Genomic DNA, 17,172 nt, shown 5'->3' with positions numbered 1-17,172 from the left:
TTAGACAATAAATTTAGTTGCTTAATAAAAAACATTAAATTGATAAAATTGAGTGCCCCACGTTTTTTTTTCAAAAATTCAAAAATATTTGATAGGAACAATAGTGCCACTGCACTTCACAATTATAATTCCGTAGTGTCGTATCCCAACAAACACTATCCAAATTCAATAAAAGCGGTCAAGAGATTTTTATTAAAAACCTACCTTTTTTAAAGTTTGACCACCTGTATGTTAAAAACACCCATATGTATTGCCGAACTCATGTTCATATAACTTCTTTTCACGTAGAATCAGCCCTTAAATTATTTGAACGTTATTTCCAAACAACCTGTGTAAAACATAGCATACTTATCTTATTACTGCGACAAGACTTTTGATAAGGTAATTAAACCAAACTAATAATCATTAGAATTTATTTTTAAAATCCTATAAAAGCTAACATAAAACACTATATTGTACTAGATTCTCGAAATAAAAATATTTTTTGGCATAAATAAGACGTTTTTAAACCAAAATATTTACCTCCTTAAAGCTATTGAATATAACTTTACCCGACTAAAAAAAATTAGGGTAATATAGTCTCCTTACAATCTAACAGTCGTTTAAAACACACAAATTACTTTAATATAAGACTTTACGATAAATAACACTATCTAAATTTGAGAATTGACCCTTTTGACGACTCTTACGTCTCGTTCTTTTCCTTGCACAAAGTTTCCAACTTATTCAGCACCAAACTCAAGTCGGCATTTTTGTTCAATTTCAAATAAACACAGTTCCTGATGTCGTGGAACACTAACCAAGTGGGAAACTCTTTCGCGAGCACTTTCAAATGCTCTTCCATTTCGGTTTTTGACAGGTTACCCCTGTAACAGTTTCCCAACTTCTCGAGCACTACCTCCAACGTTAACACGCCCTTCTTTTCCGACACGAATAAATTTCTGGTAAGTCGAGCCAGTTCGGGCAAACGCGAGTATAATTGAACTTCTTTTTCTTTGTCTGCCGAACGGGTTATAGAGAGTAAGGCCTTGGCCGCTTGTCTTTGTCTTACCTTTTCTAGGAGAGACTGTGGTATTCCTAGAGACAAATTTTTTTTATTTTATAAAAACTCTTTTATTATCAAATATTTTGGTAAAAATGTGTTTGAAATAAATAAATATTATTATTAATAAAACGTATATTTTGAAGGCTTACCTTTTAAAACTGATTGTGGCGTTTCACTGCTGGTTCCCTTGTCTTCTTTCATTGGTTGCAAGGGAGTTTGGGTTTTTTTTGCTTCTTTAAGGCGTTGCATAGCAAGTTCCATTTTGGTATTACAATTGAAGAGGACTCTGGCCCTTTCCAAGACATCTTTGCCAGATGTTAGTTTGTCTTCCGCAGGTGCTTTTGGAAGGGGTGAAGGTTCTATATCGGGGACCTAAACAATGAGATTTGTAAATCAAAACAACTATTCATTAATGAGTTTATGATAGTGTTTGGGCTATAAACGTCTTAAGATATAAAACTCGAATCCTGGAAGAACTTTAGAACAACAAGCAAAACTATTTAAATAGCTGATAGTATTAATAATTTTATAAATTTTTTAAGCAGAATCATAAATACTAACTGGTTTAATCGCGCAGACGCGCAATGATTAAAATCTTCAGTCGTATACGAGGATATTTTACAGTTCCAGGAATAGATTGGCATATTAAAATAATCTATCCATGATCGTTCTCGTACCATAACAAATTCACAGTTGAATGGCGCAGGTAATGTCTATTCTGAAATCCCAGACGTTATTAACTCTAGGTCAAATAGTGTACGATTTTTTAACGTTCCGAAAGGCAATTCAGTGTATCCCAAGGCGAGAATTAAACATGAAAGGAAAAATATTAAAGACTACGGGTACACCGGCTAATAAGAACATCAGACCTCTCAAAGTTTTTCTTTTTAATCCAGCTATATTGCCTCATTATGTTTAAAAAATAAAGGTCTTTTAAACAAGTCCGAAATCCGTATAAAAGCAAATTTAACTGTTTTGCAGTGCTATGAAATAAAAAAGGCATATGAGGAACTCGAAGCCTGCAAACTCTGTGTCAAAAAGAAACAAAAAAACAAAATATTTATTTGCAAAATGCTGGTAGTGTTCGCACAAAAATTACTGTATTGCTGCATATCGTTAAGAAAGTGTATTGAAAAAGAAAATATATGTGAGAACAATTCTTAATCCAAAGAAATTGAAATGCGTTCATCTGTTGCTCATTTATTTGCTGCTTCATTTTATATTTTTATTTTAAATTTCTTTTTTATATTCGTTTTCTTTCACTTTTAGTAAATCTTGTACGTATTGCATTTTATAAGGACGCATTTAACATGATTTTAATAACTTTAATGCAGACGTATGACTTATGTTGCATTCTCTTGCAACCTGTCGAACTGGAGTATTAGGATTTTCTTGGAGAGTCAGCAAAACATTTAATTGCGTGTTTTCACCCATTACTCGAGACTACCTTACTATTGGGATGTCTCTCACGGGGCCCACTTCACGATAACGATTTTCAATTTTGCTGATGGTGCTTCAGGAAATTGCTGAAAGATTCGGGTGTCTTTCGTGAAATAAAGCTGCTACTTCTGCTGGTGTACGCGATATGTCTCGAAAGCCAATCATCATTAAAATTTCATTTTTAGTGATTCAGTTAAATAACCCACTTTTGTATGAAAATATTTCTTATTTAAAGTAATGGTTCAAATTGCACAAAATACTACAACAGATAAATTATTCGCTTCTGTCAAGCTAAAAATAAAGTGACCATTGGAATGCGACAGACAAGTAAACAAAAAACCTTATCAATTACATTTTTTCCTTTTTATTTCACTTTGACATTGAATTTTGATTTTTTATTTCACTTTGACATTTGACATGCAACATTTTATTATTTTTCTAGCGTTCTAGCTTACCAAAATGCAAAAATAAATAGTGAATCATATTCTTCTTTTCATTCCCTTTCCAAACAGCTATCACAAAAGATATCTTCACATTAAAAAAAAAAAGTTGGGAGTGGTTTCTACCCTCAAAAGAGTGTAAATTTTATAAAGAAACTGAAAATAAAGGGACACGTGTTCCTTTGTGTTCCAAGAGATTGTTGAAGGAAATAACAACATAAATAGTGATCTTCAATAATTACTATTTAACAATTCTCTAAACCATTGCCTGGAATTAAATCCAAAAAAGTCAAGGTTTACTGTTCAAACCAAAAACTCTAATGAAATGTCCTTGCAGGTAAATAGCGAAATTTTATCTTGTAATAATACCTATACAAATTTAGGCTTAATAATTGATACCGATATTTGATTCTTGCATTTTGATTTTTGTTATTCGGTTGAAAAAAAAGGCGACTAGAATTAATACAAAATCGTTGTGTTTAATTGGTGGAATAAAAAATATGACAGAGAAGTGAATAAAAAAAGAGAAATATTCTCGATGAAAGGAAGGTTATCAAAAATCTCCGTATTATAAATGTATCTTCACCAAAAATTCCAGTCTAGATATAATAATAATAATAATTATGGTTTATTTATTCCCAAATATAGATGCTTATAAATAAAATAATACATAATAAAACTATGAACTATTCGGAATAAAAAGCTACATCAGCTTACCTCCAAAAAGAGGCAATTGCTAGAGCAAAGGAAAAATTATATAAAAAAAATACATGGCCGCAAAGCAGTGACCAACGAAAAAAAAACAATATAGTTTTCAGTTTACAAATTACAAGAGAAATTGAAGAGAAGAGAAAGAGAGAAGGAAAGAGATTAATTAAAAAAAAATACAGAAGATAAGTAAGATCAAATAGAAATGAGATAGCATAGTGAGATGATGTGCAAATTAATCCTCTTGAACCAATTTGGCTTTAAACTTTCTTCTGAAGACTGGTATCGATAAAGAAAAGTCCATTATTTTGTATTTATTATAGAGGCAATTTGAGACTTCTTAAATGTTTCAATTTAATAAGGTGGTGATAGTTAAAAGGTTTAAGTTTCGCAGAGTATAGTCTTAGTTTTTTGCGATAAATAATATCTAGTTATAAATAATTAGTTTCAACATTGAATATGCTTTTTTTAAACAAAAAGTAATATGTTCTTTAAATTTTAATTTATAATCCAATATTAATCCTAGATTTTTAACTGAGTCCTTAAACTCTATTATACAGTTGCCTAGTTTAAGTTTTATACTATTTTGTAACCAGTTTTTAGAAGTTTAATTGCAGAATAGAATGGCTGTCGATTTGCCAGGATTTATTTTCAGTAAATGATCTTCCGAAGATTTCAGTAATTCCCCTAAGTCATTATTTATTTATTCTGTTAATATTGCAACTAAACTAGGTATAAATGACGAATACATTTGACTATCGTCTGCATAGAGATGATATTTACAATATTTTAAGGAATTTGCAATGTTAAAGGTATATATGCTATATATATGATACACATAATGACATAACTTAGTCTTAAGGCACAAAAATAATATTTCCCCTCTTGTATGTCCTTTTGACTATCATATTTGAACACTCATTTTTTTCTCCAGATTTCTAAATATTTTAACAAAGCTCTAACCAAACTTTAATTTGCTCCCCTTACAGACCTAAAATTAAAAGAATAATTCAAGAAGTCATCTTTCCCAATGGTTTACCGCCATAATTTCTTATTTATTGTACATCCATGGGAAATACTTTTATAATTTTGACTAACAAAAATGTATAATTTGCTGATAAGATCGTTTTATTGTAGATATTTCTATCTATTGGAATTAAAACAAAAATTGGTAACCACATTAAACTAATTTGTTTTTGTGAAAATTGATAAATAAACTAGTTTAACTATGTTGCTTAATGACTTTCTGAGACATTATATGTATCTAATGTGATGTGAATTGTAGATAAACTAAGTTATTTTCAAATACCCTTATGATTTAGTAAAATGAATCCCCTAATGGCTGTATCTAAGTATATGGCAAAACTGATAATTGAAAAGTAATCTAATAACATTTATATAGTCAAGATATTTTGCTGTTTATCAATAAATCTAACTTTCAAGTTCTTATGAACTTTTGTCATAATTTAAGGCCACAGCTAAGGAAGCTGGAAATAAATAATACAAACCAAAGAAGATTGCTATTCAGAAAATCAAATGTAATAAAGAAACCTGATGGTTTACAACTATCTTTATATAATTATGTATAATAACAATTTTCAATTTATATTTTTTCCTGAAAAAGATTTGCTTCATTAGAATTGTTTAGGAGGCTACTGATATATAGGGCACATTATAGTTCAATTTATTTTATTCAGTTGCATACAATAATTTGATGTAAGCCAATTGAAAAACAATCCAGCTTATTTTTAGAAAAGCCATTTTGGAGATATGATAATACATATGACCATATTTTAAGTTCTTTTACCCAATTTGTTATGAATAAAAAAGTTATGAATCAAACTGTATTAAAAATAAAAATGTTTATCAAAACCTTTTTATAACTTAATAACATATTTAAAACAGTTTACAGTTAAAGTTTTTTTTGGCAATTAATTTTGTCTTTAAATAAGTTTTTGTATTTATTTTTGAAATAAAACTTTTTTCAAATCACTATTTTTAAAGTTTTATTGACAAATTTTATGTCAAAGTAAATAAGTAGTCTTTAGAATTTTCGAGTTATATAAGTTGCACTGTATATGTTTTATTTCTTGTTTATAACATTGAATATAATGTTTTTTAAAACTTATATGTACCTATTTTACCAATATAATGGCTCTTAATAAGATGTAATGTGACATCTTTTGATGATAATAAATCTAATTTTGACTTTGTCATATATTTACAAAAATAATTCTAATGATCCACTGAGATTTTATCCATCCTGTAAAACTTTAGTGAACATTAAACAAAAAGCAATTATTGCAAGACTTCTAAATAAATCTTTATCAGAATTAAACAATGCATGGCAAAACCAAAACATTTTTCTGCTATCAAAGCATAATGAAATATAAAACAATGTTTGACCTGAAAACCCATAAATATTTTAAAATAATATAGAATTGATCTAGTTCAAGGTAGCTTAAATTAATATATCTTACCTTTTCTAAATCAAATTCAGGATGCCATCTGGTAACCTTATCCTTATCCACCATAATACATGTATCTAATGACAGCAAAAACTCATGATGGTACTCCTTAACCTTGTCTAGTAAAATATTAAAAAGCTTCCTCCTCCTCTCCAGCAAAATTTCTGAAGTCATACTCTCCACATCCAAGTTGGGTTTGATAACCAACTCCCACTGCTCTCCCCTCATCCCATTACCATAAATCTTTAATTTTTCTTGAACAAAACTGAATGCTTCAGGAAAAATTGCCCTTATCTGAGCCAGATGTTTCTCAAACAAGTTCCTTTTAAGCATTTCCTCTACAGCAGGTTTTAATTTTCTAAATGTAATTGTTTCTTTACGATTGTAGAGGATTTGTATGACGGTATCTACAGCTCTAAATATCTCAGCCAAAAATCGGTATTTAAATGGTAAAGTAAGAGCAGGCTTAGTCGTTTCTGACAAAAGCTGTTTTGAAGGACTTTGAGGCTGAATGGGGACAGCATTTTTAGTGGGGCTAAGGAGGTTCAAGAGGTTTTTCCGTACGGTTAAGCCTTCTTTGCGGGGGCTTAAGTAAGCTTTTTCTGGTGAGAACAGTTTTTGGGGGCTAAAATAAAAATAAAATAATTGTACAAGTAAACTAAAATATCATACCAAAATCACACATATGTTATTCAATCATCAATCACCAATCTTATTTAAATTTTTAGAGATACATTATCGTACATACAAGTTTACATGTTTATGAAAGACCTTTTCAGAAATTCAGTTCTATAGGCTGGGGCTGCATAGTCTATATATTTTTAGGGAATATTTATGTTATGACAAATATACTACTTTCAATTGCAAGCTGAAGAATGTCTATATTGGGAGTGATTCTGTTCAGAGTTTTGAGGCATTGAAATTACTGGATGTTTGGACCATGCATAAATGTAACTTTGAAACATATTGTGAATCTATGCAAATGTCCTTCTGGTTGCTTTGCAGAAAGGGTTGCAAGGCAGGAGCTTAGTGAAAAGATCTCTAGAACAGTTTATTTTTCTTTGCTTGAACCCCATTTTTGCCTATTAACCCTTCCATCTCTTTTTTTATTAATTTTTAAAAGTAGACAACCTATAAATACTGTTCAACCAGTTAATTATGCCTAGATGTGTTTTTATTTAGTTCAAAAATTGGAAGTAATGGTAAAAAATATCCATCTGCTTCAAGACTGGACCACCATTAAATATATTAGGAAATCATTAAAGGAACTTTGTGATTTTAAATGCCTACTGCAGCCTCCACCAATTTTTTGTGGATCAATAAAATGTTTTATTTGTTTTCACTTTATTGAGTATATTTCAATTAATACTTATTTTAATAAATTTTTTAATGTGGTACCAGATATTATAGCTCATTTTTTACCAAATAAGAATTTTAAGCAAAGGGGAAACAATATCTAATAAACAATACTTTTTATTCTTTTAACAAATACTTTAATTTAGATTTTATTTAACATGTTGTAAGTAGCATTATTGTTTAATCTGGTTAAACAAGTTTTAATGGGTGTTTTAGGTGTAAAATACTGTCTGTAATTGTTTTCACAAACTCTTGAATTTGTTTTTAATTAATTTTGTATGATTTTTTCTCATATGTATGTAAACTATTGGAAACAATTAGATTAAACAAATATATGAGGCTTTTGCTGATAATTTTTTTTTGTATTACATTGTAAAATTTAATTTAATTAATATAGTGATCTGGCTTGATGTATGATCATTGACATGTAGAATTTATAGGAGCCAGACCTACATAAGTATTTTCCTAGCTTTATCCATTCAATTTCAAGATGGTTTATTTAGCCTCTGTTTAGTGTCATATTGAGTTAAGTTTTTGAAAACAAGATTGCATGAATTTTACCAAGACTGCATATTTTTGTAATGAATCAAGAGTGACTTACATTCCCGATTAGAGATATGCTGCAAATTGGCATTAAACAGATTCAAGCAGGCCACTGCCCAATTATTATGGTAAATAAATATGCATAAAAAGGATATGTAGCAAAATACCAGTTGGTTGTAGTTGGTACCAATTGCTGCAGATAAAAGATAATACAAGATACAATATAAAAGCTTATAACTCAGGGACACCTACACAGGGAGACCAGTAGTGACTTTTAGGCGAAAGACTTGAACATCTTTAATATTTTCATGCATATTGTATGTACCTGAAGTGCAGTGCTTCTAACGTTACTTTCATACATCTTTTTCTGAAACTAAGTTAAACATAAAAGTTTCTTCTTGGACTGACCAATCCATTTGTATTTATCTCTATTTGACCCACTCCAACCCTGGGTCTTTTTTTGGATTTTACCCCTATATTTATGTAATTTTTAAGATCAATGTAATATGTCCTCTTGCTAGTTGTTTATAATGAAAAATATTTTTTAAAAACTCAATTTTTTTTTCAAATTGTGTTTTAACCATAGTGGTTTTGATTTTCCTAGTGTCAGTGTGTTTCAGTTGCAGTACACATTGCATAGACTTTAACATTTGTATTATTAATAAAGATATTATCATCTTGATCAACTCTTCAGAGCACACCAGTCTTAAATCTCAACCTTTTATCAGTTATTACTAGATCACAGGATAAAGCACCTTGACTAACAGCTAGATTTAGATATGATTTACAATTATAAGATCAAGTAGTTTTTTTTGTTGAGCATTATTCTGGTTAGTTCTTTAATTATCTGAATAAAACTAAAACTATTAAGGTTATGATTTAAAAACTTAAAATTTGTAAAGCTGTTGCTTAAAACATTAATAATAAAATCTTCAGTACATACTAAAATATCATAGCTTTAAAAATATTATGTACACAACTCAGTACAATAAATTGTACAAAGGGTGTCTTAAAAATATATCCAGCTGCTAAACTGTATTATTAAGGGGCAACTAGATTATTATTTAGTCAACAGAATTGTTACTTCAGGTTTCCATATGGAAAGTAACATGATTTTAACTTACCTTGTTTGCACCTCAAGCTCAATAGTCTTAAACCTATTCAGTTTGGGAGAGTCTGGAATCTGTGAAGTTTTCTTTTCAATCTCTGAAAGTTTTTTGGCACCTTCTTGAAACCGACTGATTGAAGCCTTCAGTTCTGCTAAGCGAACACTCCTAGTCATTTTATTCTTGATCTCTTTCAAAGAGGGACCAGTGGGTTTGATTTTATCCATAGCATTTTTACTTTTTGGGGGTGTTTTGTGCAGTTCTTCCTCAGTTAACTTTGTAGGAAGTTCAGTGCCTATTTCAGTAATTTCTGGTTCAGATTTGTGCATTTTCTTAAAAAGCTCTTCAATATTAGCCGAATTAGGCACTGCTTTAGTAACTTTTCGGCCCCTCGTGGCTTTAATCACTTTTTTGTTGCTGCTAGTCACACCTGATGACACAATCTTGTTCGCCTCAATTTTTTCCTCCTTGCTTTGTAGTTTTGGTAATTTTTCAGACGCCACATCGTCCGACGTATCTTGTCTCGTCACCTGCGATAAAATAATTCCCTTGTCCGATAAGCCCCCTTTTAGGGGAGCCACAAAATCACTACTAATACCATCTAGCACTAAAACTTTTCTTACTTGGTGTATTTTGCTGTCTTCTATCGCGGCCCGTTTACGATTGTTGAAAAAACACGCCACCGAAGGTTGGGACATGATTTAAATAATAAACTATGAAATATAAACAAATTTAAAGGGATTTAAATGGACGGTCGACACAGACAACAATGAACACGATGACCGTTAATTTCCCTCCAAAAATTTGACGTTGACAGTTCTATGACGTAACGCGCATGGCTGCTTTTGGGCACTTGTCAGAAGTCACCATTAGACAGTTTCCGAAGATGCATGTGTTTCGACGCTTAACATAGACGTAAACGTTATCTTAGCCGCTGTTTGACAGGTCCCCAAAAAGTGTTTTCGAAATAGGTGACATGTTTACCGCTAACTTAACGATAGCAAAAAGCTTCTTTTCCAAGAAATTGCTTTTTATTGTTTTCTTTTTGATTATTACTCCTTAAATTTCCTAACCTCATTTTTATTTAATTTAAAGTTTGCAGCTCTAGAACCAGACAGAAATTATTGTATATTTTGCTGGATCAACATAGGGAATATTTGCTAGGATGTTCATTAGAAGTATTTGGCCATGTTCATCATTAAATCTGACCCTACCTCTCTCGAATTTTGTCAAAACACTGCAATTTAGATTTGGGTTGGTCGTAGTCATTGTTATGGAAAATAAAAAAAAACAAATTTCTTTTTACTGTCAAATTTCTTTTTTCAGACAAAAGGAGATTAAATAAACTTGAATTAGTAATTATTATTGTTTGACAATAACGTACAGCATTAATGCGTATATGTTTCGCTATGTTTATGACTATGTCTATCGTCCGTAAGATAGCGGAAGGCACAGAACACCAATCGACTGTTTACTACCAATACCTCCTACCTACCACATTTTCCTAATATAAGATTTTTACTTGACTAAATTATTTATTTTTAAATTTATCGAATAGAAACACCTCCTAAGTATAAATATTTTAAAGTTCCCGCGTATTTTCAACTGTCAATATCACCAATCTGCACAAGCCAAATATTGTGGAAGAAATACCTCTTATCACAAAATATACCCCCTTAGAGTTAGAAGTTACTGTCAAACGTTAGACAATGGGACTGATAGAAGCGCCCCATCTATCGACTGACCGCATAACTATATTTTACGTATGGCGGGCGCGTAAATTTAAAATTAAGTTTGTTTTAAAGGTAGGTGTCAATTTGAGAGTGAAAACCTGAAGAGTTTTCACTCTCAAATTGACACCTACTTTAAGTTTCTGATGATATATTTTTACCTTCAGTTAGTAAAATATATATATATATATATATATATATATACATATATATATATATATATATATATATATATATATATATATATATATATACATATATTACTAACGTTAAAGTAAAAACTACCACACAGAACCCGCATTATAAAAAGTAATAAGAAAAACATATTTTAAAACTAATACCAATAAATAACAAAAATGTAATTGTAAATATTTGTATATTATTATAAAGCATACATAAGAAGAAGAAGAATATAATTGTTATTAAACTTGACATAATATACCTATAAAACCCTGTACATATACATACATACAATCATACAAACTATATTGAATTGGGGACACATACTATTTTTCATGTTATCATTCTTCTTGAAACTGATCGATTTTTAATTTAATTTAATGACAATACCAAAATAAGGTTACAAATGACATGTCTGTCAGTATAAAAACAAAGTAAAAACCAGTAAAACCAATTTAGTGGGAAAGAATGAGTTCATATTATCCCTAGGGAAAATATGGGCCTTTTTTGTCCCAGCAACACTACATTCGTCTAAAATTGCCTTGTTTTGACTGCCAAAATAGCTGTCAAATATCGTTGTTTTAATAAAGGTTATATGAAAATAATATTAAAAATTATAAACTACATAGTTACACAAAAACCACACAATATATTTTATTTTTTGTTTCTTTTCAATTTTTTTTTAAGTTTTTTATAGGCCTGCATTTTTAAAGGGTCAACCAATATCGCATTAGGTTTCCTTTTCAGATATTTGGCAAACATTGAATCTTTTCCCTTTATTATGCGATTCACCTGTTTTGTCCAAAAGAAAAGGCAACACCTAATTATGTATCTCATCAGGGTAATGTCGCTGTTCAAATGACATTCATTATTAATCATTTTATAATGAAGGTGCTGCTCTTTAAGTAAAATTTTTTCGAGAACAATTGAAATTTTTTTTAAATGACATACCCTGGGAATTAAATAAAACAATCGGGCAGTTGATTGGCATATTAAAAAAGATAAAAATGTTCCAGGTTTTGTTAACTTAGAATGATCATACTGCTTTGCACTAACAAAATCTGTGTCAGCATCATGCTTTCGAAATAGTAATTTTTCCTGGCAAGTATTACATTTTATTTTTTTTTTTAACTTTTTTGTAATAAAACCAGCAATATATACCTGGATACATCTCGTAATCTTTGATTTTCTATAAGATATAATAGACGGAGGTATTTCAATATTGTCGCTATTGTCAAGTGGCAATATTCCAGGCATATATTCACTATTTTGTAAGTTTTCAAAAAAATTTTTTACATTGCCCAACAAACCAAAACTTTCGTCCTGCTCGCAATTTGAACCAGGTGAATGGACAGACATAAAATTATTTATTATTAGTGCTTTAAAAGATGTTAAAAAGTGAGAAGCACTGGGATTAATTTCCCTCCCACTATAATTTCCTATACATCCAAAAAAGTTTTCAAGTGCATCCTGTTAAATATATTTCTAATACCCTAAGTAAAATATATTTCTTAGGAAACCGCTCTAAAACTTTTTTGGATAAATAAATAAAACCTTCTAAAGTTTTAATAAAATTTGTCACTGAAGGCACCCTTTCAAATTTATTTTTTTTTGGGCAGTAATATTTCATAGATTTTAATATCTTGATACAATAGTACCAAAATTCTACATGGTTGGATTGTTTGGTCACTCTTCCTTTCAAAGGTTTCCCTGGAGGTATTGATCTGTGGCTGGAGATGACACTGTCAAAAAGTTTGTCAAGAAACAAAGTCAGCTTTGCAGTATCAATTGCATCAGGATCCAAGTCAACTTGTGCCTCTGAAAAAATATACAAATGAATATATGCATATGGTTAAAAAACAAACAGTATACTCACTCCACATCAATATTCTTTTCATTAAAGACCCTACTTGGTGGCTAAAAAGCTGCGTGCAACACTTCACCTTCATTTTATTAATTTTATTCGGCATAATGTACTGATCCGTTAATTTTGGAAAAACTTTTTCATTGGGATTTTCCGAATCTATTAAGTATAATTGTTCATAATGCCTCCACTTTGCAACACACTTTTTATTGTTCATTTCAAAATAAAGGTCCTTAGTCAATAAATTATTTCTCAATCCCTTCATAAGGTGGGGAGTATCAAACAATGGAATTACTTCTTGATTATTTACTATAAATCCAAAATTCTGATTTTCTTCCTGTTTTTTAAGAAACATTTTCTTTATTTCTTCAAGCAACATATTAATTGCTGCTGAATTACCGCTGCCCTGGTCACAAACTGTGGCTACAATTTCCAAATTAATTTGTTGACATTCCTTTATCATTTCAACAATAAGTTGCTTTATTGCAATGCTCCTTGTTGGGCCTGCACTGAAAGTGTAACATATAGGTTGCTTCCATTGTTTAAAAACGCCTTTTAGCATGAAGACATTTGCATAGTCTGCAATTTCAGGTTTCCAGTGTTCATTCCCCAAATCATGTATCCCCTCAATTTAATTTTCACCTATATTATATTGAACTAAACTGTCAATGGCCATCTCGTAAAAAACTAAGATTGCCATACGATCCTGGGGTGGCATTTTATTTACAGACTTCCGCAGACTTTCGAATAGTTTCAAGTAGTTTATGCCACATGGGAAAGGTATTTGTCTTAACAACTCTGTCAAAGTTTTTTTGGAAGGTAGAATAAACATTTTGGATAACAATCTGTAGCCTCTACCACTTGCCTTAAGAATTGTTAAAGCTAAAACTTTTTCTGAGAGAGTATACCTTCTGGATTTGGGCTTCTGTTTCTGAACACGAATTTAAGACATAATAAAATTATATGTCAATGGGTTGACATGCTCTATTAACTTTTCAAATTTATGGGAATTGGCTAAATTTTCAGCAGCGAGAACGCGAGCTTCATAAGATTTGATTTTGTGGCTTAATTTGGCAAGCTTATTGCTTTTTTCAACAATTTTTTTATAAAAATGTTTGGCTTTGGGAGTTAAAAACTTCTGTCTTGTAATATTGACTTCTTTTAATATACCATATTTACTAACACCTGAAAATAAGAAATTTATTTTATTAAGTTATCTATGTATATGTATATATAAAAGGCAATATCCCAATTGACTCATCAACGCCAAGCCTAAACTACTAAAGATAGAACTTTGAAATTTTGAGAGGATATTAATTTTATACTGTAGGTGTCATTTAAGAAGGAATTTTTCGAAATACAACCCCTAAAGGGGTGAAACAGGGGATGGAAGTTATTTATAAAATTCGGTCATTTTTAATTTGAAATGAATGAAATTATGTATTTAGCCTCTCAATATGAAATAATAAAACATGAATTTAAGGTTTTTTTTTAAATTTCATCCATTAAAGGGGTTAAAAAGGGTTGTTAAGGTTGGGATAAAAAAATTGAAATTAATGAAATGAAGTCACAGGCACAAAGCTAGTGATACATAAATTTTATCCAAAAGGTTAAGCAGCTAAATATTATAGTATTGTTAATTTAAAAGCAAGACAGCAAATACCAAACTTGAACAAACCCCACATACAAGGTTTTTATATGAGCTAATGAATAAATGTTCTTTTACCTTTTTGGATATGTTCCTATGTATACATATTATTATATAGCTGCAGGTTTTTTAAATTTTTTTTTGTTATTTTAACAAAATATATGGCATACGTTTTTGAATTTTTGGAGATGTGGTTAGAATCTGATCCTCGATCTGATCATTATTTCGTCCACTTGAACTGACAATATGGTCAGAAACTTCTACATGTGAGATATCTATTAATAAAAAAAAATAATTTTTACCAAAATTTTTCTCTGTGAGTGATGTCACAATCAGAATGTTTAAGCTTTGTTTAGCTTACCATGAGAACGTTCACCAAAACTACCATCTATTTTTGATGGACCTGGTAAGCAATCCATTTCAATAGGAACAGAAACTTGTTCAGGCAATTCAGGCAAAAGTTGTTGCCTCTGTTGTTGCTCTTGCAGCTCTTCTTGCTCATGAGACTGTGCACATAATGTGATGTGCATATAATGCCATCATTATGTGAATGTGCACATAATGGCGGCTTTGTTTACTTCTTTAGCCTCACGAACTTAAAAATATACCTGGACTGCCAATTCAATGAAAAGTAAATGACGACTACTAGGGGGCCGCCATTTTGCGTGATTGTGTCCTTTCGATGTTGGTCACTATGACAAATTTTAATTGTGCCAACTGTAGGGAAACAAAACAATTAAAGTTTTTGAGAGGTTATGTTTACAAAATAGAAAGTTACATATAGGTAAGAATTTAAGATAGTTGCGTTAGATCTGTGATTTTTCTGGTACTTCTTTGAGAATTCCGTTAAAATTGATGAAAGAAAGTAATCCTCACCTAAAATGAGACAACGTTTCAATCAACTTGGAATAGATGCGAGCACTTTAAAATACATATTTGTTTTATCATTCTGATAATCTTGAATCTTATAAATCCTAATACCATGATATTCATTTAAGTTTTTGCTTGTATTTACTTAACGAATTTAGTTAAAAACACTTATTTTCTTTCTATTTTTACTATTACAAGTTTTACTTTCCTTCCATGTACAGTGTTTCCACATTAATAGGTACAACCATATATAAGAATCAAAATATAGATGATTTTATGAGGGTTTGTAATTATAAAGGGTTTATATAGAAAAAATATATTATTCATTATTCTGTCAACAACTCAATATATTATTCTATTATAAACAACACAGACGGACAATTCACAATAATTCGGTTTTGAGAAACTGAACCAAATACCTTTAAATAAAGATGGTGATACATTATTCACGTATTAAATAAGGAGAAAGATGCATCGCCTGTTCCAGGCGATATACCCAAGCGTCGTTTACAAATCGTCAAAAACTAGGCAATCCGCTATACTCACACGTCAAATGTCAACTTCATTAGCGTTATTTAATATATTTTTTGTTGGCAACTCTAAAAATTTTCAGAGTGACCAACATCAAAAGGACACAACCACTATAAAAATGGCGGCCACCATGCAGTGGTCATTTTTTGGGTATCGTGGCCATATGCATTAGCAGTCCAGGTATATTTTTAAGTTCGTGTTTAGCCTGGTTTAGCTAGAATATGTCACGTGTTACTTGTCATGACATGCCCCTTGTGATTGACCGCAAAAGCTTTTTCATAATTCACACGTGCGCCATTTAACTGAAATTTCTAAGGGGGTATATTTTGTGCCTCTTATCTCGCATTGTGTTATGGACAGCACCACGCGTAAATTAGCTAGTAAGTTTTATTTAAATTTATAATGTTTTAATAAATGTTTTCGAGGAATTTTTGTTACTATAAAGTATTCTAGTTAACCAAGAACTTAAATTTTCTGTTGTAATTGTTTAAAAGCCTCTAAAATAAAGCAGTATGTAGATAAGCGTTATTTCCATTCCCATATTTTGCATACTCGCTGCAGTTAGGAGGTTTTGTGGATACATGGCAGGCCTAATATGGGTGAATAATTATTATTATTGATACCATAATATTTTTGTAACAAAAAAAACAATAATAAATTATTAATAATATAAAGGTGTACAAGGGGCATCAAGTTACTTGTCCTTTCTGTGGGTATATTGGAAAATGTTGATAACAAATATTATTCAAGAAAGTTCAAAATTCTATAGGCAACTTTTTTAGTAGAATCCATTGGCATACTTAGAGTTAGTTGTATTGTATTTTAGATCAAAATATCTATGAGAAAAGACAAAATTATTTGCATGGTAAGAAAAGAGACAGAAGATGCATCTCTTGAAGACTAATCTATTCCATTGACGCCTTCTCAAGCTAATTTTGTGTTAGTTACACAAGAAAATTCGCTGAAATTCCTTCAGGACTGTAATAATTTCGATTGCCAAGATACGGTAAGTAATTATGGTGTTGACAACAATGTCGAGATCTCGTATGTTGGTTGTGAGCCACATGAAATTGAACTTAATAATGAAATTCTTGTTCTTCTAAATGCTGATCCCAGATTGATTCCTGATGAACAGTCAGCTGATGCTAATAATGAGTATTGTAAAGCAAACTGAAAACCAGCTAAATGATAAACTAAATATTGTCGAGGAAGATATTGCAGAATACGGAAACATGAGCGAGGG

The 17,172-nt window shown here is 30.6% G+C and overlaps 1 protein-coding gene across 2 annotated transcripts; it reads right to left on the bottom strand.

The window, feature by feature from the left end:
• Nucleotides 1-399: 399 nt before the first annotated feature.
• On the bottom strand, nt 400-9,916 carry LOC126750369 (DNA replication factor Cdt1). Of its 2 annotated transcripts, XM_050459971.1 has the most exons (5): nt 9,730-9,916; nt 9,125-9,636; nt 6,114-6,726; nt 1,195-1,417; nt 400-1,077 (listed from the first exon to the last, which is right to left on the bottom strand). In XM_050459971.1, exons 1-5 carry the CDS (start codon nt 9,802-9,804, stop codon nt 686-688), a joined length of 1,815 nt encoding a protein of 604 aa, XP_050315928.1. In that variant the 5' UTR covers nt 9,805-9,916; the 3' UTR covers nt 400-685. The 2 variants fall into 2 exon arrangements, with proteins under 2 accessions (XP_050315928.1, XP_050315927.1); XM_050459970.1 differs by having other exon boundaries at nt 9,125-9,916.
• Nucleotides 9,917-17,172: the final 7,256 nt, after the last annotated feature.

Source organism: Anthonomus grandis, chromosome 2 (assembly GCF_022605725.1).
Source record: "Anthonomus grandis grandis chromosome 2, icAntGran1.3, whole genome shotgun sequence".
NCBI lineage: Eukaryota > Metazoa > Arthropoda > Insecta > Coleoptera > Curculionidae > Anthonomus > Anthonomus grandis.
This window is presented reverse-complemented; position numbering and strand designations above follow the sequence as displayed.

Coding starts and splice junctions, on each gene's coding strand:
- LOC126750369 (XM_050459970.1), bottom strand. CDS start 9,804: ATGTCCCAACCTTCGGTGGCGTGTTTTTTCAACAATCGTAAACGGGCC. Junction 1,418..6,113: donor CTGAATTTGATTTAGAAAAG/GTAAGATATATT, acceptor CTCATTGTTTAG/GTCCCCGATATAGAACCTTC. Junction 1,078..1,194: donor GCCACAATCAGTTTTAAAAG/GTAAGCCTTCAA, acceptor ATTTGTCTCTAG/GAATACCACAGTCTCTCCTA.